Source organism: Mustela erminea, chromosome 4 (genome assembly GCF_009829155.1).
Source record: "Mustela erminea isolate mMusErm1 chromosome 4, mMusErm1.Pri, whole genome shotgun sequence".
Classification (NCBI taxonomy): domain Eukaryota; kingdom Metazoa; phylum Chordata; class Mammalia; order Carnivora; family Mustelidae; genus Mustela; species Mustela erminea.
Genome location: NC_045617.1, coordinates 57,909,313 through 57,935,520, shown reverse-complemented (window position 1 = coordinate 57,935,520; position 26,208 = coordinate 57,909,313). Strand labels below are relative to the sequence as shown.

The 26,208-nt window shown below is 36.7% G+C and overlaps 1 protein-coding gene across 8 annotated transcripts in view; it reads left to right on the top strand.

The window, feature by feature from the left end:
• UTRN (utrophin) overlaps positions 1 to 26,208 on the top strand; it is a 504,882-nt gene that overhangs the window by 453,374 nt on the left and 25,300 nt on the right. For 7 of the 8 annotated variants that reach the window (XM_032338010.1, XM_032338007.1, XM_032338011.1 and 4 more), the window contains 6 exons: positions 40 to 197; positions 1,904 to 2,070; positions 2,965 to 3,076; positions 20,030 to 20,166; positions 25,750 to 25,788; positions 26,018 to 26,083. In XM_032338010.1, coding sequence (XP_032193901.1) covers positions 40 to 197; positions 1,904 to 2,070; positions 2,965 to 3,076; positions 20,030 to 20,166; positions 25,750 to 25,788; positions 26,018 to 26,083 — 679 coding nt within the window. The remainder of the gene's footprint in view (positions 1 to 39; positions 198 to 1,903; positions 2,071 to 2,964; positions 3,077 to 20,029; positions 20,167 to 25,749; positions 25,789 to 26,017; positions 26,084 to 26,208) is intronic. The other variant, XM_032338009.1, reaches the window with a different exon arrangement.

Here is a 26,208-nt window from a genome sequence, read left to right as displayed (position 1 = left end):
AGCAGATGGAAATTAACCTTGTGGTTCTCCTCCTTGTAGATCTCTTTAAGGAAGTGGCAGGGCCCACAGAAATGTGTGACCAGAGGCAGCTTGGCCTATTACTTCACGACGCCATCCAGATTCCCCGGCAGCTGGGGGAAGTAGCAGCGTTCGGGGGCAGTAATATCGAACCCAGTGTTCGCAGCTGCTTCCAACAGGTAAACGTGAAGGATCGCTGACTTGTAGACTGTGTCAGGAGGAGTGTGGAGGATGTTCCGAGAATTGGAACGGGGAACCAAATGGTAGGAGACATTGGGTACTATTCCAGTACATTTTTGTTTTATTTCTTCAAGCACATTTGGCTCAAGAAACAGAGCAGCCTCCTCAAGGAGACTTACTACTTGTCAGTGGGTAAAACCCCACATCTTATTTATTTTTTTAATCTGTTATGTTAGTCACCATACAGTGCATCATTAGTTTTTGATGTAATGTTCCATGATTCGTTGTTTGTGTATAACACTCAGTGCTCCATGCAATACGTACCCTCCTTAATACCCATCACCGGGCTCCCCCATCCCCTTGCCCCCCTCCCCTCCAAAACCCTCAGTTTGTTTCCCGAGTCCACAGTCTGTCATGAAAACCCCACATCTCTGAAATGCGCTTTTACATTGCTGTGGTTTGGCCACCTTTGCTGTCTGCTTTCCAGCTGCAGTTTGCCTTCCTTTACTCCTGCCCCAGCCCCTTTGGGCATGTGCCCTCTGTTTAGAATAGTCTTTCTCCTACCCTTTACCTACAAGCTCTATTCTCATTGCCGATCCTTATTCTTTCTTTTGATCTTTGCTTAAATCTCACCATTCTCTGGAAATCCTTCTCTGAGCCCTTCGGGTGAGGTTGTGTGCTCCCACTGTCTGTCTTCTCCTGAAGCTCCTCTGTCTTCCTGTAATGCTCATGAAAGTGGAACTACATATGGAGTCACCTAATCGATTCATTAGTGTTGTTTCTTCTGTACAAACCCCAAAATTCTTTTTAATGCTTGCTGTATATAAAAGCGTTCCAGAAAAGTTACTGCTGGCGTTACACGTTATGCATAAAGGAAAAGGCTACAGATATTTTGCCAGAGCATTTTCAGTGATTTATTATTGCTGAGGAAAAAAAAAAATGCTCATGCCATCTCTTTAAGGAGAATTGATGTTATGAGTTATTACATTTTGTAATGGCCCTTTTACGTGTTTTAGAGATACAAAAAAAATACCAAATGAGCATTCTAAATATGATTCTCCCATGTACTGGCTCATAGGGTGACCTTGACAAAAGTGGGAGAAGGATGTTGTTACAAATTTAACTTTGCACATATGAAAATTAGTCAGTATTAGGTTCTAAAGAGAGACTAAGATATTTAATGCAATTAATCACAATAAATTTGGAAATGTTGCCAAGTATACTCACAGTAATTTATTCCCAGTGTGATGTTATAACAGGTGGAGCAGGACACAGAAGTAACAATTTTTATTTAGCAACTATCATAACCTTCAAGTTTGGGAAGTTACCAGTGAGTCTTCACTTTCTCAAATTTATACTGTCTTAGGTGAATGAGTTTTATAGGCTTAAAATATTTATGTGAGAATAGTACCTAGAATCCTATGGTTTGGGGTTTTTTTTGTTTTTGTTTTTGTTTTTAATCTGAGTCTATTACGGTATTGGAATTTTTTTCTTCTTCCTATAGGATAATTTCTGCTTTTTCTAATTTTAAATTCTAAAATTTTATCTCCATGAAGAACCTTAAATATTTTGTGATTTTAACTCACCTGGAAAGAGTTCTAGAACTTTCACTTTGTAGAGATTTTCAGAAGATTATAAAGCAACACCTGCTGCAATTTAAATGAAGAGCTTTTCTTCACTTTGAATACATGTGTTTCTTTACCAGAATAACAATAAGCCAGAGATAAGTGTGAAAGAGTTTATAGACTGGATGCGTCTGGAGCCACAGTCCATGGTTTGGCTGCCTGTTTTACATCGAGTGGCAGCGGCCGAGACTGCAAAGCATCAGGCTAAATGTAACATCTGTAAGGAATGTCCCATTGTTGGGTTCAGGTGAGATGATCTGTTGCCAGTGGGGCAGGAGACTGTTTTCTGTTCTGTTGTTGCAATTTCAGCATATATTCATCATCCCTTCCCCCTGATTCCCACTGGGGGGTTGTGTCCCCCATAAATGGGATGCTTAGCATGTTCCATCTATCTGAAAATGACATTCCTTCTCCATGAAGCTTATTTTATTACTACTATCGTTATTTATACCACTCTGCTCCAGAAGCAGAGATTTTTCTGAATTTCTATTTACATAGATCCCAGAAATGTTCATGCATGATAATTGACTCATTATACATATATGGCTCTGATGGAATTGGGTGATGTTGCAAGGCCCCTGGGGTCAAACTTAGTAAGCAGAAAGTGACATTTAATTAGTGAGAAGTAACCTGATCACTTTGTGCTACTTCTGCCCAAGATTGTTGTTAAGTTGATTAACCCTGCTGTTCCCCTCACTAGAGGAAGCTTTATATCAGGGAATTTTGAAATTCATTTCTTATTGGTGGTGTAATTGCTTCTTAAAAATTTGATGTGTCAAACTAATAAACATGACTCTACTTCCTGGCCATTTGCATTCACTTTCACACATTACAGAAAATCTTTTGATGTAGATATTTGTCTTCTCACAATATTGTAATCGATGGGAACATGCTTTAGAGACTTGAACTCCAAATTTTTTTTTTACACTTGGGAGGTGGGTTTATTAATTTCCTTTGTGAAATCCAAGATTCTCTTGGCCCTCATTTGGAGCTAAGATACTAAGAAAATTCCACATTTTGTGGCCAAGCCTACCTTTTATTTCCATCATGATTTGGATGAATGGCATTCCTTACCACAAATGAATGATTTGGACTAAATAATAGGCATGCAAGCTAATCAATTTTCTTTTCTTCTCTCTAGGTATAGAAGCCTAAAGCATTTTAACTATGATGTCTGCCAGAGTTGCTTTTTTTCGGGTCGAACAGCAAAAGGTCACAAATTACATTACCCAATGGTGGAATATTGTATACCTGTGAGTGCTGGGCCACTTCTTGTTTGTTTGCTTGCTTTTTTTTATTTGTTTGTTTGGGAGGGAGGGAACAGAGGGAGAGGGAGAATTTTAAGCAGGCTCCATGCCCAGTGGGGAGCCTGACTCCGGGGCTCAATCTCATGACCCTGAGAACATGACCTGAGCCAAAATCAAGAGTTGGATGCTTAACCAACTGAGCCACCAAGGCATCCTTCTTGTTTGTTTTTTAAATGGTATATAGCTTTTGAATTAACGAAAGTCAAATTTATTCAGTATATTTAGAGAAAATATTTTTATTATTTTATTTATTTATTATTTTATTATTTTACTATTTTTATGGAAAAAAAATCACTTTTAGATGGCTTAACTAGATTTTTTGGTGTGTTTTTATTTTCTTTTAAACAAATACGTGTTTTTATTTTCTTTTAAACAAATACATCTATGTTGAATTCATTAACATTATACTTTTTTCAGAAAAATTTATGGATTGCATTTTGTTTACTTCTGTGTTTTGATTTTAAACTTACCTTTCTTAGTAGCAAACTCTCTCTAGGAGCTCATACTGGCCTGCTTTGAAAATGATACTATGTGTGAGAAATCATATCTCTTTTAGACACATTTAAAATATATTTTCATAATTAAATATATTTAATAGCAAAAAAGTAGAAAACAGAGAAAGTAAAAAATTCATAAATCTAGCTCCTGAATCCAATTAAAATAAATCACATCTCTGATTTTGTTCAGATTAGATTTATTCTTATATTTATGTTATTTTGATCCTGCTCTAATCACTGAACATGAGGTATAGAAAATGCTCTCCCCATTATCACACCTTGTAATTTTTCTAGTTACAGAATATTTAATTGAGTGAATTAAATTTATCTTGCCACTCCCTCAAATTTATCTGGATATTTCCATTTATTTTAAATTTTCTGGTATTATAAACAACACTCATCTTTGTGAAAATAGGTCTTTCTCCATACTGCATAAATTACATTTCTGTGGAATAAAACACTGGAAGTAAATGACCTTGGTCAATGAATCTGAGTATTTTTATGGCCCAAATCTTCAGGTCAACTTATTTCCAAAAGATGTTTATACCACTTTACATTATTACCACATTTGACTAATATCCCCATTTTATTATAGCTTCACTGCATTGGATACTCATTCTTGTTGTTCCTTTGATTTAAAGCTATTTTTTCTGAAGTTATCTTCATTTGCTGTCAAGAGCTATTTTTAGCTCCTTCCAAATAGTGAACCAAAATTTATTCATAGAGCTGTACATTTTCTTTAGGTTTAGGCAATTGAGTGACTTTTTGGATTATAAATTGACGGAAAAACAGCAATTTTTATAAGACATATACATATAAATCTCACAATCTTGGTTGTCTTAACTAAATAGGTACCCCATATACTGAAAGAGGAAATCTCTAGAAAATGCTGAGGAATTATGATAGATGTAGTATGCCTGTAGTGCATAATAAATTTAATGAGGAAAAAATCCTCCAAGAAAATTTATGAAGCACCACTTATTACTCTGATTAACATATTTATTCACTCAACAAATATATATTGAGCACTTACCTTGTGTTAGACACTGTTCTCAGCTCTAATTCATCAGTGTACTACCAGGATAGACAAGATTACTGTCCCTCCTGCTACTTTTCATTTAGGAGGAGGGAATGTGTGACAAGGAACAAGGAAACAAATAAATGAGATCATTACAGATTATAGTAGGTGCCTTTTAGAAATAAATGGGTAACGAGATAGAAGATTAGGGGAAGAACTTTCGATAAAGAAATCAGGGAAAAGTCGGCTAGAGAAGTTAACATTTGAGTTGAGATTGAAGGATGAGAAAGAAGCAGGTGTGTGAAGAACTAGTAGAAACATATTTCAGAGAAGAAAGAGTAGACACAGAAGTCTAGAGATGGGGAAGAGGTTGGTGTGGTTGGAGCACAGAAAAAAATGAAGCCTGTTCCACAAGGAGAGGGCAGTAGGTGGCACCAGCTCTGTCATTTGAAGTACCCAGAGTATCATGAAGAGGTGGGACCCCTTGTTCGAAATGTCTTATAACTTCTAAGATGACAACAGCAGTGCATTAAGCCAAACTTAGGGAGCTTGCGAGTGTGGGATCCCTGCAGCTGCGCAGGTCTCATATCCATGCAGATGGGAAAGAAAGAGGTGGGAATGGTAGGGGAACAGAAGGAAATGGGTGAATTTCTCTGTCCACAAAAGGGAGAGTGATAGGAGATGAGGAAAGAGAAAGGCAGTATCAGATTGTGCAGAATGCTGCTGGCCATTATAAGGAACTGGGGAGAAGTATAGTGTTAATATTTGCATGAGTAGAAGTAGGCATTTAGGGGAGGAGGAGTCAAGATGGTGGATAAATAGCAGGCTGAGACTTTAAGGCATCCAGATCGGCAAAGAAGTAGTTAAACTATCACTCTTTGCAGATGATATGATACTATATGTGGAAAACCCAAAAGACTCCACTCCAAAACTGCTAGAACTTGTATAGGAATTCAGTAAAGTGTCAGGATATAAAATCAATGCACAGAAATCAGTTGCATTTCTCTACACCAACAACAAGACAGAAGAAAGAGAAATTGAGGAGTCAATCCCATTTATAATTGCACCCAAAACTACAAGATACCTAGGAATAAACCTAACCAAAGAGGCTAAGAATCTATACCCAGAAAACTATAAAGTACTCATGAAAGAAATTGAGGAAGACACAAAGAAATGGAAAAGTGTTCCCTGCTCCTGGATTGGAAGAATAAATATTGTGAAAACGTCTATGCTACCTAAAGCAATCTACACATTTAATGAAATTCCTATCAAAATACCATCCATTTTTTTCAAAGAAATGGAACAAATAATTCTAAAATTTATATGGAACCAGAAAAGACCTCGAATAGCCAAAGGAATATTGAAAAAGCCAAAGTTTGTGGCATCACAATTCCGGACTTCAAGCTCTATTACAAAGCTGTCATCATCAAGACAGCATGGTACTGGCACAAAACCAGACACATAGATCAATGGAACAGAATAGAGAGCCCAGAAATAGACCCTCAACTCTATGGTCAACTAATCTTCAACAAAGCAGGAAAGAATGTCCAATGGTAAAAAGACAGCCTCTTCAATACATGGTGTTGGGAAAATTGGACAGCCACATGCAGAAAAATGAAATTGGACCATTTCCTTATACCACACATGAAAATAGACTCAAAATGGATGAAGGACCTCAATGTGAGAAAGGAATCCATCAAAATCCTTGAGGAGAACACAGGCAGCAACCTCTTCGACCTCAGCCGCAGCAACATCTTCCTAGGAACATCGCCAAAGGCAACAGAAGCAAGGGCAAAAATGAACTATTGGGATTTCATCAAGATCAAAAGCTTTTTTGCACAGCAAAGAAACAGTCAACAAAATCAAAAGACAACTGACAGAATGGGAGAAGATATTTGCAAACGACATAGCAGATAAAGGGCTAGTGTCCAAAATCTATAAAGAACTTAGCAAACTCAACACCCAAAGAACAAATAATCCAATCAAGAAATGGGCAGAAGACATGAACAGACATTTCTGCAAAGGAGACATCCAGATGGCCAACAGACACATGAAAAAGTGCTCCATATCACTCGGCATCAGGGAAATACAAATCAAAAGCACAATGAGATATCACCTCACACCAGTCAGAATGGCTAAAATTAACAAGTCAGGAAATGACAGATGCTGGCGAGGATGTGGAAAAAGGGGAACCCTCCTACAATGCTGGTGGGAATGCAAGCTGGTGCAACCACTCTGGAAAACAACATGGAGGTTCCTCAAAATGTTGAAAATAGAACTGCCCTATGACCCAGCAATTGCACTACTGGGTATTTACCCTAAAGATACAAACGTAGTGATCCGAAGGGGCACGTGCCCCCGAATGTTTATGCAATGACTACAATAGCCAAACTATGGAAAGAACCTAGATGTCCATCAACAGATGAATGGATAAAGAAGAGGTGGTATATATACACAATGGAATACTATGCAGCCATCAAAAGAAATGAAATCTTGCCATTTGCGATGATGTGGATGGAACTAGAGGGTTTCATGCTTAGCAAAATAAGTCAATCAGAGAAAGAACTATCATATGATCTCCCTGATATGAGGAAGTGGAGATGGAACATGGGGGGGTTAAGGGGGTAGGAAAAGAATAAATGAAACAAGATGGGATTGGGAGGGAGACAAACCATAAGTGACTCTTAATCTCACAAAACAAACTGAGGGTTGCTGGGGGGAGGGGGTTTGAGAGAAGGGGGTTGGGTTATGGACATTGGGGAGGGTATGAGCTAAGGTGAGAGCTGTGAAGTGTGTAACCTGGCGATTCATAGACCTGTACCCCTGGGGATAAGAATATATTACATGTTTATAAAAAATAAAAATAAAAAAAAAGAAGTAGGCATTTAGGAAACTGATTATAAAAATGTCACAAAATGGGAAAAATGACAAACTAAATATATTTTAAAGATTTCATACATGAATGAAAATGATGACATGTATAAAGATGTTTAAAATTACTATTTGTCTTGGTCTTAAATACAATTCCTAATGATTTTGCAAAATACTCCATAATTTGAAATCCGCATCTCTTCAGCAGTAGTCATTGAGCATTTGGGAATGCTTGCAAGTCACTGATACACCGATGCATTTCACTGATGCATAAAAACTTTCATTTTTAAAATGACATCTGCAGGTTACCCAAAGCTCTTCTTGTTATGTAGATTTTTGTGAACTCGTTGTCATGCCCAAGATCATAACTTCTCTGTTGGAAGGGATGGCTTCCTTTTCATAGATGTGCTTTGCGGGGGGTCCATTGCCCCTTTCTGGAATTTATATAGTGGTCTTAATTAACAACCTCCTCATAAACCATCTTAGGACAGGTTATTTTCTGCATTTGATTCCACAGCTTTTGATAAAGTAACTAGAAATATATGTAAATTAAATTTTTGAACAGTATACTCGAATTGAACAGTAATGAATTAATACATTAATGGTTGTCCAATTTTCTTTCTTTTCATCTGCATTCTTTGGATCTTTGCTCTCCTCTTTACACTTCTTCTGTCTTTAACCCAACATTCCCTAAACTCATTTGATGTCTGCCTTGGAAAAGGAACTCGAACGTGAATTTTTCAATGCAAAGATAATAAGCACCACTTGCATTTAAATGGATCAAACTTTACCGTGCAGATCTTGATGTTGGCATTTCTCATAGAGCATCTCCATTTGTGGTGGAGCTGGTGCTCTAGTTATATTACTGACTTCATTTCTTTCCCCTTCAAGTTCCTTCTTCCTGAATCTGAATGTTTCTATAGTTAAAGGTTTTCTGAAGTCTTATTTAAAACCCTCAAAGCTCCAGAAATATTTCTTCAAACATATCATCTGGCTGTGACAATGTTTGTCTTCAGATGTAAGCGGACTAATGGTGTGTGAATTCTCTATCATAATTTATAAAGACATTTTATGAAATTGACAGTAAAACACTTATATACAGAAGTGAAGTAGTATTCTTCTTCTCTCGAAAATGACTTTTTTAAACTCATATTTTCTTCCACCATTCTATAACCCAACTTTGTACATTTAAGGAGTTTAAGGACAATGATTAGGCTCAGTAAGAGTTCATCTAAAACAGCAGCATGACATAGATTACGTTATATCTCTGTCTCTACTCTCTCTCTCTCTCCATCCCTCCAAGTCCCATTTCTGCACAAAACCAGCTCAGTGTATGTGTGTGTAAAATTTACAGTGTGTGTAACATTTCCCCAACGTCCTCCAGCTTCCCCTCCCAGGATGCCTCATCCTGCGGGCTCTACCTGTAGCCTCTGTTTCACCAATTAGTACTCGACTGTGTAATATCTTCTGTTGTTTTCCATGTGGTTTCCTCCTCCACTCTCTTTTTCACTCCTTTTTTCTTACTACGCTTAGTTAAAGCTGGCTCATAAAAGCTAAATGAGTTCATATCTGACATTATAAATACTAATTATAGAATATTAAAGCTGGAAAGATCTAAGAAATCATCTAATTCATTCTCATTTTAAAGAGAAAACTAAATCTTAGAAAAAGGTGATTTGTTCAAAGTTGGTGGCCTCGATTAAGTGATTCTGCTCCCTTAGGGAATTATACATAATTTGGCACATTAATAAACTGTGTCCTGTATGCTTGCTGGAGTGTTATGTTTGTTGGGTATCCAATTATATAGGCATTTTGCTGGGGATTAGAGTTACAGTGAAAATATGAAGAAGGAAAGCAAAGTCCTCTATGTAGAGAAATGTAAGACTATGTACTTTTTTTAAATGACTAAGTTTATGGATCAAGATAATAGTCAGCAACAAATCAGACAAAAACAAATCTTGTTACCTGTGCCCTGCATGTTTGAATTCAGTTTATTATTTATTTTAAAAATACTGACATTTTAAATTAAAGATGTGAAGATTTTCATTTTCTTTTTTTTTTTTTTGAATAAAAGTTTGTGATCATTTAATTTCACAATGAAAATGATCCTAATTTTATCTTTATGAAACAGTGTCTATATTCTCTGCTGCAAATAACCAAAATTTAATTCACATTAGACACATTTTTGTATGTTATATAAAAAGGATATTCCCTTTAAGAAAAAAAGCTCCTTTTTTTAATGTTCAATTAGTCGACATATCTCATCAGTTTCAGATGTAGCATGTAGTAATTCATCAGTTGTGTAGAAGATAGCCCTTTAAACTCAAGAGAAAGGATGGTGAGTTTCATATATGATTTATAAGAGTTTATGCCATTGCTGCTAGTGAGAGAGAGCTAGATAGGGTTAAATATTAGGGAGAATGGAAACTGTTTGGAATTGCTACTGGGGGCAAGTGTGAGTCGACAAGAGATGAATAAATTGATCGCTACATTGCAACAGGAGTGCAGCTGAGGTTAATTGGCAAAGATTTGCACTGACTGCATCATTGCTCAGTCACTGTGGAATTAAGAGATGGTAGATAGAGTTGAAGGCCAAGGGAATGAATGATACAAAGGTGTTAATGATACTGGGACTGCTTTGGGCTGTCCCCATACTGAAAAAAATCCCTAAAGGGGTTGAAGGGCTAGTGATTAAGATCATGAGGGTAAGAAAAGGTTTGTTAATATTAAAGAAGTAAGGGCAAGGCTCAGGACTTCTTTTCCAGGTTAGAAATTTGGGACCAAATAATGTTTTGAGTGCTGACGTGGTTGGAGGTTTGGACGTACCCCATTATGTGGCTAATGTGGAACATAAAAGGTTTGTTTTTTTGTTTTTGTCTTTGTTTTAATTTTATTGTATTTTTTCAGTGTTCCAACTATGAAAGGTTTTGAAGTGAGGTGGCACTTAGAAGACCATCAGTATGTCTCTAGAAGGTGACAGGTTGTAGCTGCTTCTGGCCATGTATGGTCCAAGGGGAATGGATGGGCACATTAGTTTTAGTTGCTGAGAAGGCTGAGGCTAAGAGCGAAATGCTGGTAAACCTCCTTTATTGTTGGCCTTTGTGGGGGAGAGATTATACAGCCCATCATGGAGAAGATGATAGGGGAGATGTGTTATCCCAGGAGCATCAGGATTCGCTGAAGGAGAAGGGTTCAAGTTGCAGATATGAACAAGATGTAGTGTGTGTTTAGGAGTCAAAGAACCCAGAGTCCACCAAGTTGAGGGAAGGAAGGTAACTAAGCAGAGGCTGTGTGCACTTGGTCAGGGACAGTGGTCCAGAACAGAAAAGGAGAAATGGGGACAAGAATAGGGCACATGCTTGTTCACAAATACAGGCAGAAGGAACCAAAGTATGAGCCAGAATAAGAAGGTGGTTTGAGAGATGTGTTAGCTCAGGGAGAAGAGAGGGGATGTTTGAAAATTCTATTGCTAGAAAAGTCAGCAATGTTAGCTATTCTCAGCATTCAAAGTGGTGGGGTAGAATCAACCAAATTCTCTGCTTATGTGCAAGGTTTGGATAGGACTAGTTTGTACTGATAGTTTCATTGAGATTTTGGTAAGAAGTTCGGAGGACCAGAAACACATACCTATATGGAAAACAGCTTATTACTTTAACAACATTTAAAACACATTTGTATTACATTTTTTAAGCAAGTGCATGTTACTTTTAAAGCACTAGATTCAAGCATATTCCTGCCAATATTGATTAAATACACGGGCAAATAAACCAAAGCTTCGTATTTTTAGTGTTTCTAGAAACTGTAGAAAAATCAATTTTCTACTAAGAAAAAAACCAGAAAAAAGTTTTCTTTTGATAGTTAAACGTGAACGCACATCTTTTCTTTGCAAACTATATGTGGTTAGCAAGAAACAAACAAGGACAGAGGGGAAAAGCTAGAATTGGTTGTTCTGTCCACCTACCTCCATCCTGCCAGCATCAATGTATCTGTACGACTATGAAAATCAAATATCAGAAAATGCTGGTTCATTCTTTGGAAAGCTTTCCGTCGCGTTAGCGTCGTTTGTTTTTTGGCAGTCTTGCTTCATCAGATGAGACTGGGGACGTTTGCCAGCAAGCTGAATGTGCAGCATCATTGCTCCTTCTCTGACCTCAGCATCCTGAAGTGGCTTTTCAGTTCTTGCTCCCCTTATCCTGTCTTCTCAGTAAGTGGAGTGCATTTAGAGTGTGTCATTAGCTCTAAAGTTGAGGTTTGGACAACATCCATTTTCCTTTGCAAAGCCTTCTTACCCTACTTACTCTTGACCCCTTGGTGATTCTGTTGATGGCTATTTTTTAGTTTCATATTTTTCCATTAGAACTTGAAAGGCTCCAAGCTTGTCTTCCTGATTTCCTCCTCTTCATGGAGTTCAGTGTAATCTAAATTTCAGCTTTCTGAGATCAGTGAAACTGAAATCAATCCTGAGAAGTTGTTTTTGCAATTTAAAAACTGTCGGAATATCTTTTAGGATAAGTCCTGTGATAATGATAGGCTCCTTAGAAGTATGCGTATACCATTTGGGATTATTGACTTTTATGTTTAAGAAATCTTGCTAATGATGATGATGCTGTTCAACAGTGATTTTGCACTTGTGCATAATCCAAAGGGTAGTGCTCAATTATTCTACTCATGTGCCAAATGGCTGTGTTGTTAGTTATATAAGCTTGGCTTTTCCTCTTTGTACTTCCTTATTTTACTGTGTCCAAAAGTTACTCATTTTTGTAGCTAATAGTTAAAGCTCTAATGATAGTACTATTTGTTAAAGAATTAGATAATATTGCCATCCCTAGTTATGAGCTGGCCAAGGAATTCGGTTTTGCTTATTTATTTGTAGTTGATTGGTGTTTTGCTTAAACTGCTAAGTATTTAGAAGTTGGATGTTTTGGCCTCTAGCTTATTTGACATCATTGTTCATAGTCCTTTTTATATTTTGCTTTGTGGGTCTTTCTTGTTAACGGGAGGAGTTTTTTTGAGCTGAAGTAGTAAAGCAATTTATTCAAGGATCTACTTGACTATAATACTGTGAGGATTAGCATTTCTAAATTCTAGATTGTTTTGTACCTTAGCCTTGTTACTCCTTGTAATTCACATTAGTGAGAAGGAAAAGACTCTCAGTCATATATCCATGTTTTTGAAGTTCAATAGTACATAGGTGTCAGCATTCATAATAAGAATATATAGCTTAAAACATGAACAGGGATATGTAGAATAATACATCTAGATTTATATGTAGATATACAAACACAAGTAAAGGTTAGATTAAATTGGTTCTATGTGATTTCTCTGTTTGTCTTCAGCCAAGGAATAAAATGAAGGAAATTTTAAAATACTCCCAACTTTGGTTGGCAAAATAGAACTCGATTGAAAAATCATCTGACACCAGCTTACATGGGAGTTTCTAAGGTTTTGGTAGAGAGTTGCATGCATAGAGTTACCCCAGGGTAGCTTTTGTAATTTAGAAACATGTTTTTATATTTCATGCATTTATTTGTGTAAGCTGGTGGGGTGCAAGTTGAGAACTATTATTTGTTATTGTCTAAATAAGCTTTCATCATCTCTGTTCTGCTTAATAGAAGCATACTGGAGGGAAGTATATTTTGAATATTCACATGCCCACTTGTCTGTGTAGGTTTAGTTTTAAAATGTTTTTCACAGTGACTCACCTTTATTAGCTTTCCAAAAATGACAATTTGAAAGACAGTCCTTGTTTGGACATGTGAGTTCTTATGTACTTGTTAATAATCAAGCCAGAAGGATTTGGGGGAGATGGTGGCCTAGTTTTTCAATATCTTTTGTCTTTGTCATTTTCTTCCCATTTCTAAATTATTTACATAATAAGAGAGAAACTAGACAAAAACAAACAAACAAACAAAACCCCAAAACTCTCTAGGCAACATTTACAATAAAACTAGGCAATAAGAAATCCCCCAAAATAAATCTGGGTGCCTATAAGCCACCGCCAGCCATTAAAACCTGCATGAAGATATCTTTTTCTATAAAATGAAGGAAGAAGAAGCAAGGTGCCTGAGAAATGGAGAACCCCTAAACAGATAGCAGGTATTCAGTGCAGAACTCAAAGGGCTGGTTTGGAAACAGAGCTTTGAACCTGGGAGGAGCCCAGAGGTTTGGTCGGAAGGTGCTGCGGTGCTCTGGGCTTCTGGAGTCCCTAGACCTGACTTCCTAGGGCTTCCTTCCAGGAAAAGAGCCACAGGCTGTATAAACTGCTAGGAATGACACAGACATAGCAGCTCAAAGCAACGGAGATGAAAAAGAGAAATGGTCTAGTCCAAAATAGGACAAGGGAAAGGACCAGAAAATCCCTAGACTCAAGTGCCCTATTCTTTAATACCCCAGAAGAAGGAGCCCTGTGGAGTTAGAGAAACCATGGGTGCCTGGGTGGCTCAGTCATTAAGCGTCTGCCTTTGGCTCAGGTCATGATCCCAGGTTCTTAGGATCAAGTCCTGCATGGGGCTCCCGGCTTAGCAGGAATCCTGCTTCTCCCTCCCACTCTGCCTGCCCCTGCTCTGTTCCTCTCTCGCTGTGTCTCACTCTGTCAAAAAATAATAATAATAATAATAACTAAAATCTTAAAAAAAAAATTAGAGAAGCTTTCCTGAACCTGTGTGAAGCTTCCCTGAATTAGGAAAATAAGTTTCATGACAATGACAAAATTGAGGAGCAGAAAGTATTAAGATCAAATCTCATATAAAGCAATTATAAGCAAAAGATGTAGGAACCAAATAATATAAGTATAGTAAAGTTTACCAAAAATATGTGCTCCTTGAACATGTCAAAACTATAACCTACTATTTTAAAATAAGCTTAAGAAAATGAACTAACCCTTGAAAGAAAACATATACCAGAACTGGAAAATTTTGGAGAGGGTGAGGTGACAGAACTCAGGAAAGAAATAGAAATAAAAGAAAAAACTCATTTCAAAATTAAGACTAATTTTAGTTTTAATAAACAGAACAGGTAACTATCTTGAGAGAAATAGAAGGTGAATAGGGGACAAACTTTAAAAGTAAAAATGAAATGAAGAAAGCAATTTACAAATCTAAGAGAAAATACAAAATATTGAAGACAGGGGAAAAAATTACAAGGATGAATAATAGGAATGCAGAATAGGAAACCCAGAGTAAGAACAAACACTAAAAATGAAAAATCAAGGAAAACCTTCCTCTCCACCAAAAAAGAAAAGATGGAATTATATACTGAGAGTATATCACATGCCTGAGAACATTGATTCAGAATGCCCAATACTATAATATGCTCTGATAAAATTACTGGACTTTAAAGTCAAAGAAAAAAATCTTCCAGTCTTTTAAACAGAAGGAATACATGACTTAAAAAAGAAAGAAAATTAAACAATCAACAGCAAAGCTTTTTTGTTTGTTTCATTTCACGTTTTCAAAAAATTCTTTTTATTTTGGGGATTATTAGAGGGTATATTTAAAAATTTTTTTCAGTGTTCCAAGATTCACATGCACCACACCCAGTGCTCCACGCAATACGTGCCCTCCTTAATACCCCCTACCAGGATCACCCAACCCCCGACCCCTTTGCCCTCCAAAAGCCTCAGTTTGTTTCTCAGAGTCCACAGTCTCGCATGCTTCATCACTCCCTCTGATTTCCCCCAACTCACTTCTCTCCATCGTCCAATGTCCTCCGTGTTGTTCCTTATGCTCCAAAAGAAAATGGAAGAACATTCTTAAGAAACTGAAAGGAAGAGAACATGTGAGCCAAGGATTTTATATTGAGAAAAAACCAGCCTTCTACTATTTAGTAAGGACTCAGGAAAATTATCACTAACAAACAAGAATGTTGGTCCTGTGAGTACTTCTTGAAGATTTACTTAGAGACCAGGCTTCAGGCAAACAAAATAACTGGAGAAATAACATCCTAAGGACAGGTGGAGACCATTAATTATATTGTTACCTGTAGAACTTAAACTAAATGGAGTTAACTGGAAGAGGCTCCTACTGGCCAAAGATAGGACAATTTGATCTTCAATAACGATAATAGTTGCAATAGACCAAAAACCCATCAAATATGGTAAAAATCTACAAGTTCATAATGATTCATGAAAATAATAATAATTTTTAAAAAAGGTCATCTTTGGAGGATGGTAGGAAACCAATATGTTGCTGGGAAAATCGGTCAATAAAAGGGAAAAATCAAACATGTTATCCTGCCTTTCCTGAATGAACTATATTACTGAGTGGCTGAAGAATAGACATGGGGACATGCCTTCATATAATATTTCAACTAATAAATGAAAATGGATGATAGAAGGTCGCCATTTTGAAACCCCCAATGGGTGGATATAGGCATTTAGCATGACATCTGTGAGGATCACAGAAGAGTGATAACCAGACATCATGTGCCTACCAAACACTACTGATAGTCTTGCCGGATCACACTTGAAGCTGATGTATTCTCTCCATCCAGCTGCTGGTTTGCAGGATATCCAAGGCAGTGAGGAATGTGCTGAACCACACCAAAAATATACAGTCAGTAAAGTTCAGCTACATCACATTGCCTGTGTTTTCCAACATAAACTGTAAGGAAATGGCTATGGAGGAGAAATTTGTAGATATTTAATGTGAATTAAAATATATCAGATTTTTTGAAATGAGCAATTACAGTATCTAGGGATAGACTTTGGGGTGGAAAATGCATTTTTTACACACAAGGTAGTTGTTGCTTTTAAAAATGAAGATAATGGTTATTATGGAAAGAGAGGGGTGGAACGAGGCATGTGGAAGGGGTTTCTGGAATGTCTCGCAAAGTTCAGTTTCCTGATTGGATGGGATTTGCCTTATATATTCATCAAGCATTTGTTGTACATAGTTTTATATATCTGTGTTTTGTTTTACTATAAAAAGAATTAGAAAATAAATCAGTCCAGTCACAAACAATTTAAGGGTGGAAATGCCTAGGTGGCCAAAAAGCAGGCGATTTTAATATTTCTTTTTTTCTTTCATGGGTAATTTTTTTCTAATTCTACTTACACGAAACATGTCTTAGACCTGCAATTTAAAAGTCATAAGATGACATTTCAATATGAATTTGGTAAAAAATCAGCCACAGGGTCGCTTAATGTAGTAATAGGTATTTTAATCGATGACTAAAGCTCTTAGCTCTTACAAAACTTAGAACTGTTGTTTTTCTCGGAGAAGGGATATAGTGCTGGTAGAGTGAAAAGACCCAGGTTTGCAAGAGTAGCTTTCTCCTAACTGACTTGTAGCTTTGAAAGCTTTGGTGTCAGCTTTCGGAGGGGTCAAAAAAGTAACGCTAATCTTACCACCCTTGATGGTAAAATGAGAATGAAGGAAAGCTATTTATAAGGTGCAGAGTTCTATGCCATTATATTCCCCTTGTCTCATATAATGAGCTCTTCAGAATCTTTTGTTCTCCTTCTTTCTTTCTTACAGCAATAAACGAAAGCCTTAGTCTTTCAAGAAAGACATGGATAACTTAGAATGTCGGATAATTTGTGTAGTAATGAGTGTTTCTTTCAATTTCATCCTCAGATCATAATATCAATAGTTATTTGCTTAAAAAAGAAAAAGAACAAAGTATTATACCTAGCTTGAAGATAGAGCTGCATTTGATTATATTCATTATGCTAGGTGGGTGGTCTTTGCTTTTTACCAAACTGTTGCTCTAGTGCTTTGAAAGAGAGATATTAGATACTGTCATTAGATAGCAAATTAGACCAAATATGTAAAAATATCTTTTACCTTTTTTTTGGGTCAGAAAATAGGTGTGATTCATTTTCTTGGCTCTCTTTCAACTAAAGAATTACATTTTGCTAACCGGAATGTAACACCTAGTTTTTGTGGGATGAATTACTTTCTTTTTTTTTTTTTTTTTTTTTTTAATGTTACATAAAGCTTATGGCATTAGTGAATTCACTGCCTTTGGATTGTAAGTTTTGTTAGAAGTTTTTATTCCCCTTGATATGAAAATTCATAAGGAAATAAAAATAATGCAATTTCTGCATGAGAATGCACTTTTTTTTCAATACTAAATTTGAACGTTATCACAATTAACTTCAGCCCCTGCTATAACTTTTTGGGAGGCAGGTTGGTGCTCTTTATTTGTTTTTTATATTTTTGTTTTGTGGGAGATGGGGTTTTTTGGTTGTTGGTTGGTTGGTTGGTTTTCCTTTGTTCTTCCACGTCTTCAGTGTCTTTACCTAAAGAATGTTTCATGCAGAATTAGACGTGTACTTTCAATGATGTGCATTTTTTTCCCCCAAGCAGAAGTTCATGTTGAAACCTAAATAGAGATAAGCTAGAAGAACATTATGCTAAGTGAAAGAAGCCAGTCCCAAAAGACCACATATCACCTGATTCCATTGATAAGAAATGTCCAGAACGGGCAAATCCATAGAAACAGAAAGATTAGTGTTGCCAGGAGCTGAGGGGTGGCGACAGGGTTAGGGCAGGGTAGGAGTGATTGCAAATGGGTACAGGGTTTCTTTTTTGAGCTGATGGTTGCAGCTGATGGTAAGTATCCTGGTACCTTACCCTCCTGGCCTTTCCCCCCACCCACCCCATCCAGGGCCACCTGATGGAAAGCCTGGATATGGCTTGAAAACCACTGAGCTCAATGGTAGAACGTTTTTATTGCCAGAGGAAGGTGGGCCAAGTAATGTATATTAACATATCTCATTGTATATTAACAAGGTTTAAGAGCAGACAGAAAAACAAATTGAGTCATAAATGCTTTTCTTTGTATTGGGGTCTTTTTTTTGTATTTCTATCATGGAAAGCTTCTTCCCTTCTTTTCTTCTTTATCAAAACATGCACGGAGAATGCATCTATCGATGTAATGATCTGCAGTTGTGGTACCCATTGCTAGAGGTCCAAATGTCCTTTATAAGGTGAAAGGTCCTTTTGGCTTTAGCCTCAGTCCCAGACATTCCTTCTGTAAAAGTTTCCTTCTTTATTCCCAAGTGTTATTCTACTTCTTTCTCCTGTTCCATCTGGTTAGTACCCCCCAAACCATTGTCTATCTTAGCAACACTTTTCCTCTGCAGAGTGCCTTGGATTCTTTTTCTTTTCATGAATAGCTTATTTTCTGTCCTCCTTTGTCTTTGGAAGGATCTGTACCTAAACAGCTACAGACATTATATAGTTTGTTCTGTGTTATTCTGGAAAGATTGGACACTGTGGGTATGATGGCAAGGCCTAGTGACAATGTGGGTGGTGGTCCTTGCTATACTTTTTTTTTTTTTTAAGTAAAATGAAAATTGTTGAACTTACATTATAAATAACTTGGGCTCATTCCTCTCTGCTCTGCAAGCTTAAAGAATGAAAAGTTCTCTTAATTTTCTACTAGAAGCAGACACATTTAGGTAGAAAGAGAGCAGATGGAAAGCTACAAAACCACATAAGGGCTGACTCAGAATTTAGTTGTTTTAAAAAATAGTTATATTTTTTAAGCTTCTGTTTGCAAAACAAGTTTGTATGAGTCCTGGGCATGCTTGTCATAGAGACGGACTGGGGAGGGTGCAAGGAGAAGGGGGGCCAGGCAGCAAGTAAGCAGTGTATTTAGTACTGGGTTTGTTATTACAGAAGAGTTCTCCGGTTTGGATAGGAGTGAGGCCTCTCCAGGTTTAGGGTGAATAGCCAACTAGGAGTCAGAAAAACAAGACTTTAATTTAGCTCCCTGCAGTTAACGTAAATATCTTAAATGCCTTTTCACAAGGACCGAAGTTGGTGTCTGTGTAACATACTGTAAATGAAAACTAGAGCTGGTGATGGAGAGTAAGACGCTGAGGCTTTGGGAACAATTCATGGGATGGGAAGAGGGGTTGGGGTGGGGGTGGATTTCAGCTCACTTCACCCCAAATGATTATTAGCTAATCATCCTGAAATGGTTAAGGAAAGAGTAACATTTCATATTGCATCACGAATTTAGTCCATGTCCAATAATGATATGTTTGTATGCTTGGGAAAGACAGACTGACAGTATTCCTGACAATATCGTGGCCCTATTCCTTCTCTCTTATTTATTGCTTTCTCCTTTTCCAGACTCCAACCGATGCTGGCTTGTGGGAAGTCAGTAGGTGCTGGATAGCTCAGCCTCATTTATTCACCGTAGTTAAAACCATATTATATCCAAAATCCTTCATCATCACTAAACACACTTAAGAGCAAGTCACAACTCTTTTATTAGTAGGAATCAGCCAATAGCATTGCCAAAACTGATTTTACTTTTTGGCCCAATTTTTTAAATATTGGAGAAATGAGCTAGTTATGAAAATAAAAAAAATATGAACCAATTGCTGATATATTTAAAGAGGAGTCCTGGTTGTTTTGTGATTTTGTGACATGCTTTGTTGTTCTAGAAATACATAAAGCTACTGAAACTGTTTTCATTCATATCTGGTTGAAATTTATTATAGCTAGTATCTCCTTCCATTTTAATGAAAGAAGTATAATTTTTTCAACTTTCTAGACAACATCTGGGGAAGACGTACGAGACTTCACAAAGGTGCTGAAGAATAAGTTCAGATCAAAGAAATACTTTGCCAAACATCCTCGGCTTGGCTACCTGCCTGTCCAGACAGTTCTTGAAGGTGACAACTTAGAGACGTAAGTTTAATTTTAATATTAAAACGTTCATGTACTCTTTTCTCTGATGTCTCTTATTATGTTAGTTATACAAGAGAAATGATCCGATACCAAAAAGAATTTGTGTTTTGGTAAAATGTTTCATTTTTTTAAATTTTTACTCTTTTTTAATTTAAATTCAATTAGCCAAGGTCTAGGACATCGTTAGTTTTTGATATAATGTTCAGTGATTCATCAGGTCAGTATAACACCAAGTGCTCATTAGCTCATGTGCAAAGTGTTTCATTTTAAAAGAGGTAAATTAATATCCACTACCAGGCTCAGAGTCCACAGTCTCTCATGCTTCGTCTCCCCCACTGATTGTCCCCGCTTCACTTTTCCTTTCCTTCTCCTGATGTCCTCCATGTTATTCCTTATGCTCCACAAGTAAGTGAAACCGTATGATAATTGACTTTTTCCGCACTGGGTGTAGTGCATAAACAATGAGTCTTGGAACACTGAAAAACTTTTAAAAAATTAAAAAACAGAGAGGTATATTGACCTTGGAATCAGTCTTCACATGAATTTTTGCTGTTTGCTTTTGACAATGCCACCGCTAAAATTTTAGATTTAATTTTGCATGTGTTCTTCCACTTTAAAAATATGTATTATTATGTGTTCAGCCTTTGCCTTGGTCATTTCTTTTCCTCTTAAAAATACTTGAAGTGCATTGTGTTATGTACTGTTTCATGATTTTTATTCATTTTCCATTTTTCCTCCCATGGGGATATTTTGCTATTTCACATAGTGTGTTTTATACTTATTTTACATATTTTATAGTAAATTTATTAATAATATTAGATCTCTTGCTTCATATATACCTGCCCTAAAATCTCGTCAAAATCTTGTATTTCTAATTTCTTCTCTCTTGAGCATGAAGGCAGCAAAATGAGATAGCTATATAGGTACATAAATAGATAAAATTTTTTAAAAGTAGGTACTTTGAGTTTATAAGCATAAATGAAACAAAGTCTCAATGTAGCAAAATTACTATGGCATTGTAAAGAAAAGAAAAATAACAACTTATAACCAGAAGTGAAAAGAAAAAGAATTTTTAAAGAAAGCCAGAAGAAATGCAAGAAGTAATTTTAAATTGTGAAACAATGATATATCAGGATCAAAATAGATCTGATTTTAAATCTTTGAATCACTTTTAAGAAATCTTAGCATAAATACACCTGCTGAGGTAATTTTCTTGTGCTTGCATCTTGGGAAAAGTTAATGTTTATTGCTAATCATTAGCAAAGTACCTAGTCATAAAAATAGTGATATTCTAGTTACAGAAAGCTGCCCTCTCAAATGACTCTAGAAAAGAAGGTCAGAGGTGTGAAGTGTGAAGTTTTCTACATTCTTCTGTAAAGAAACTTGTAGTGAGAAGTGCAAAAAGTGTGTTGAGTGCAATTTTTGTGAAATCAGTCTTTCTTTAACCTTCAAAACTCTTAGTTCATTTTACGGAGTGTATGAGAGATACACAGAGAGCAGTCATAGTCTAGTATTATGACAGTCCATGACTCAAAGATATCAAAGTGGAGGGATACACTACTTAGCCTGGGTGGGTTTTTTTCCATATAAAGCTTTGTAGACCATTGGCGTTGCTGAGTTTGTGTACAAATATAGATTGTTGTTTTTTGTTGATTTGTGGAGCTTCTAAGAAGTGGGAGAGAGACCATAACCAAAGCACATAGATATTTGATCCTTCTATACATAATGTTATGGGTGCACGACTATATATGTTGATGGATCCCAAAATACCACACATTTAAAGCATCTAGAAAAATTCCAACTTTTTGATAACTTTGCTTGATATCAAACTGCGTACAATGAAAATACTATGCCTCCCCGTTATTTTTTCCACAGTATATTTTTATTGGAGCAATTTCAGTTTAAAGAGAGCAATTCATATACTTAAAATCCATAAGGAAAAGTAGATTTTTGGTTCTCTCTTTGTTTTATGGGTATATTTCTGTCCTTTTCTTCCAAAGGTCATATGATTTTACATTCTTATTTGTTTTACCATCTAATATATAGTTTAACTGTGCTGAACACTCCATGATAAACGCACAGTTTTACTTCCCTTGGTATCAGATCTAATTAACCTTTGGAGTAGCTGCCTGAAGCATAGAATTATCACCTAGTGCTTTTATTTACAGGACAATTTGATAGGCTTGAACTAGTGATGCACCTTTCAGTCTTAGGATAAACCATTGGCATTTGTGTCATTTCAAATATCTACATCCTTCATATGAGTCATGCATCTAGATCTATCTTTTATACTCCTTCTAAGTATTTTTGATAATTTGCCTTTTCATGTCAAAATAACCATTGATATCAGTCATTCTATTCTGAGTGACGTAGTTAAAGTCACTCAGACAAAAAAGAGCATAAAAGCATACTAAATAAAAATTTCGTGCTGTAATTTTTGGCTGTAATTCTAAAAATGCTTCATTTCACCTATCATCAATTTACCAGCATTTTCAGGGAAAGGAAAATAAGAGAAAGAAAGGAAGCAGTATAAGATTAAATAGGATGTCACAAGATGCTTTTTGAAAAAGATTTATGAGATATGGGATAGAGTGGGCATGTTTTCTTCTTTTTTTAATTCTAGAACACATTCTTGAAGTTGGTATAGTTCATTTTTCTGCTGAACCCTTTCTAGTACAGGGCCACTTAATCTTCTCGTGTAACAATTTATGTGAAGGGGTAGTAAAGTTTGATTTCGTTTATTCTCCTATTTGTGGGAGAACATTGGAGAAAAACCAGTCAAGTGGTAAATGTGTTGAAGTTATTTATGAAGCTGATTAGAATTTTCTTTTGCGTCTTTCTCTTTCATCCCTGCAAAATGTAGTATCTTACCCCTATCCAGTAATTATACATGCATACATAGAGGGGATTTAGGAGAAAAAGGAGTTATTTCTAAAAGGAGGTAAGCAAACCCATGCTTACATTTTATTCAATTAATTTGGTAACTATATGCACAAGAGTTTTCAAAAAATAAATCAAAATAAAGGAGTATAACTTGACTGAAGAGTTGCCATTGAAAATAAACCGAAGAAACAAGCTAAGATAATAGCAAAAGTCATTTGAGAATTGTCAGAGATTACTATTGGATACAAGGTAGGTTGGTTTCCTTAGAAGTTAAAGAAGTAGAATTAGACACTTCTGCCCTGTATTGGTTAAAGTGAAACAGATGTTTTATGGTCCTTTCCAATTCTTACTGGAGCAAGAACCAACTCATGGACTGGGAGGAAGTGAGGAAGTGAGTCTCAGCTGAACTGAGACCTGGAAGAGTCAGAGGGCCAGACATGCACCATTTGGTGTGGGAGGAGGGGAGGGGGAGTTTCTAGGCAAGGGAAGTGTTTTCAAAAGCCCAAGGACAAGATCATTTGGGGAATTGGGGTAGGAAGCTGGGGATAGTGGCATGAAATGAGAGTGGACAGAGAAGCAGGACCCACATAATGAAGGGCCTTGTAAGTGGTGCCAAGGTGTTCGGATTTTATCCTGAAAACAGTCAGGAACCATTGAAGGTTTCTATGTGAAAGCACACCGGGACCACACCTACCCTGTGGCAAACAGATTGGAGAAGGCAAAACACTGGAAGCCTAAGGCAATGAAAGAATCATTAAAATTTCAAGGAAAGTCTAGATTATATTTCATATAATATTAAGTTTATTTAGTCGAGTCTAATTCATTGCATATTAGTGTGTAGTTAACCCAAACACCCCAGTGAGCCCCCACTCTGGAAAGCAGGGATAGGCTACATTATTAACTGTGTCTTATTTTGAACCCCCTTTAACTATAGACCTGAGCAGTGGGGATATTGCCTTGTTTTTATCTCCCAGAATTAAATGAGAAAATTTATCACTTAACCTTTTTTTTTTCTATAAGTCAAAATACTTTGAGGTCAATGAGGCCTAAAGTTTGATTTTTTTTTCATCTTTCTTTCTTTCTTAGAATTCTCTGTTCTCAATATGTAAAACACTTTCGAGAACTATTTCGGTTCAGCTTTCTACCTCTGCCACTCTTATCTTAGTTCAATGAATCACTTTTGTGTTAACTGAATTAACTTCACAAGAACCAGTCATGCAGTTTCACAAAGCTTTTCCAAGTTCAATTAAGATAAAAAATACATATTTTTCTTGTGTTTAAAGTTTGCCGCAGATGTGGTAGTACACTTAAATTTTAGAAATGCTTTCTCTGAATAACTATTATTTTTTGGAAAGTTTATAGCACATCATTCACTTGACATTTAACAACTATATCTCAGAGATAAGGAAAAGTAATGATGAAAAAATGATTGAATGATACTGTGTTGTTTCATTGTTGTTATAACTAGCTTCTGTGCATGATTAAGTCTGTTTACAAATCGACTGGTTCAATGCCTATTTTTGAAAGTAGGTCCTTATAGTCGTAGTTTTTCAGCCCAGTACGATGCCCTCCATCTCCTTTTAATCTTTGCTATTCCGACATTAACTTGCGCTGCCCAGTAGGAGTTAATGAGATCATTAACTTTTTCTTAAGTTTCTATGTATAATAGAAATAGCAGAATCAATTCAATCTAGAATAATTTAAACTTCCTTCTTCTTTGTTTCAGTCAACTTGAGCTTATGCAGGAGACTTTAATTATTTAATTAAATAAAGAACTAATTTTCTTTAGACTTTTAAATTTCCCCATTCATCACACCTCCCCTTACTCTCCTCAAAACAACAACAACAACAAAACAAAAACAAAAAAGCCTAGGGTTTTTCATTCTGTTCAGTTGTTTTTGAAAGATATTTCATGGAGATGTGGGGATTTCTAGGCAGTTTTTGAGATTGGAGTGCCCCCAGGGCTGGGAGTGGTACTGAAGGATCCAGGTCCAGATAGAGACAGAACACATTTCCTTATCATTTTCACAGATTGAACTTCCAGAAACAATTTTGTTTGAAGAAAGCGTGTCATCATCTAGTTGCTTTCACCTTAATGGATATTATGTGAAATTTGGGGTGGGTGTAGGGGAGAGGCTCTAGGTGTAACATCTTCTTTCAGTGCCTCTGGGAGGCTGAAGTACTTTGTGCCCAGTTGGATTTGAATGTTTACATTAAAAACTGAACAAAGAATCAGGAAAATCTCATTTTATTGCAAATCTGCCATCAATATATGATGTAGTCTTTGGAATTTCTGACCAAGTTTCTTCTCCAGGAAAAACATAATTGGGTTGCATCATCTCTCAGTATATCATGGAGCATTATCTTTTCAATTATTCCATGTTTTTGAGCTATCGTAGAGCATTTTGTTTCTTTTTTTCTTTTCCAATGAGGCTATTTCAAGATGCGCTTGCTGTCCTGTAACAAATATGCTGTAATATCTGTGAAAAGCCCCCGAGGCACTTGAAGGCACAGCATTTTGTCTAAGATAAACAGGGATTTGTGCTATTTTTGATTTCCCCAGGGTCCACCTCAGGGCAACCAAACGTGAGAGTGGAAGACAGTTGAGAATGTCTTCTCCTCCAGCTTCCCACTGCTTTTGTCTGCAATGTCTCTCAAGTGCTAGTTCTGTGACTTCTGTTTCCCTCTCCCCCTCTGCAGTCCTGTCACACTGATCAGCATGTGGCCGGAGCACTATGAGTGAGTATGCACAGCTCTGTCCCCTGGAGTCATACCGGTACTCTGATTGGTGTCATTAGCTGGGGCTGATTACAAAACTCTTGCACTGGAAGAATGGTCTGCCTCCTGGGTAACAATCCTCATGGTTTGTTTGCATGGCAAATTCACTGTTTAACTAAGCTAACAGTCCTAATGGTTACGTCTATCAATATTTAGGCATAAAACCGTTTCTTTGCTTTTTCTTTTATAGCCCCTCACAGTCTCCTCAGCTGTTTCATGATGACACCCATTCCAGAATCGAACAGTATGCCACACGGTAAGAAGCCTTGACAGGAGCCCTCTGCTGTACTGCCCCCCAGAATGTATCTATTTCTGTATGAATCCTCTGTTGTCTGTGTGCCTTGATTTAAGAGATGTTTTGCAAGAGTCGTGGCTCCATTA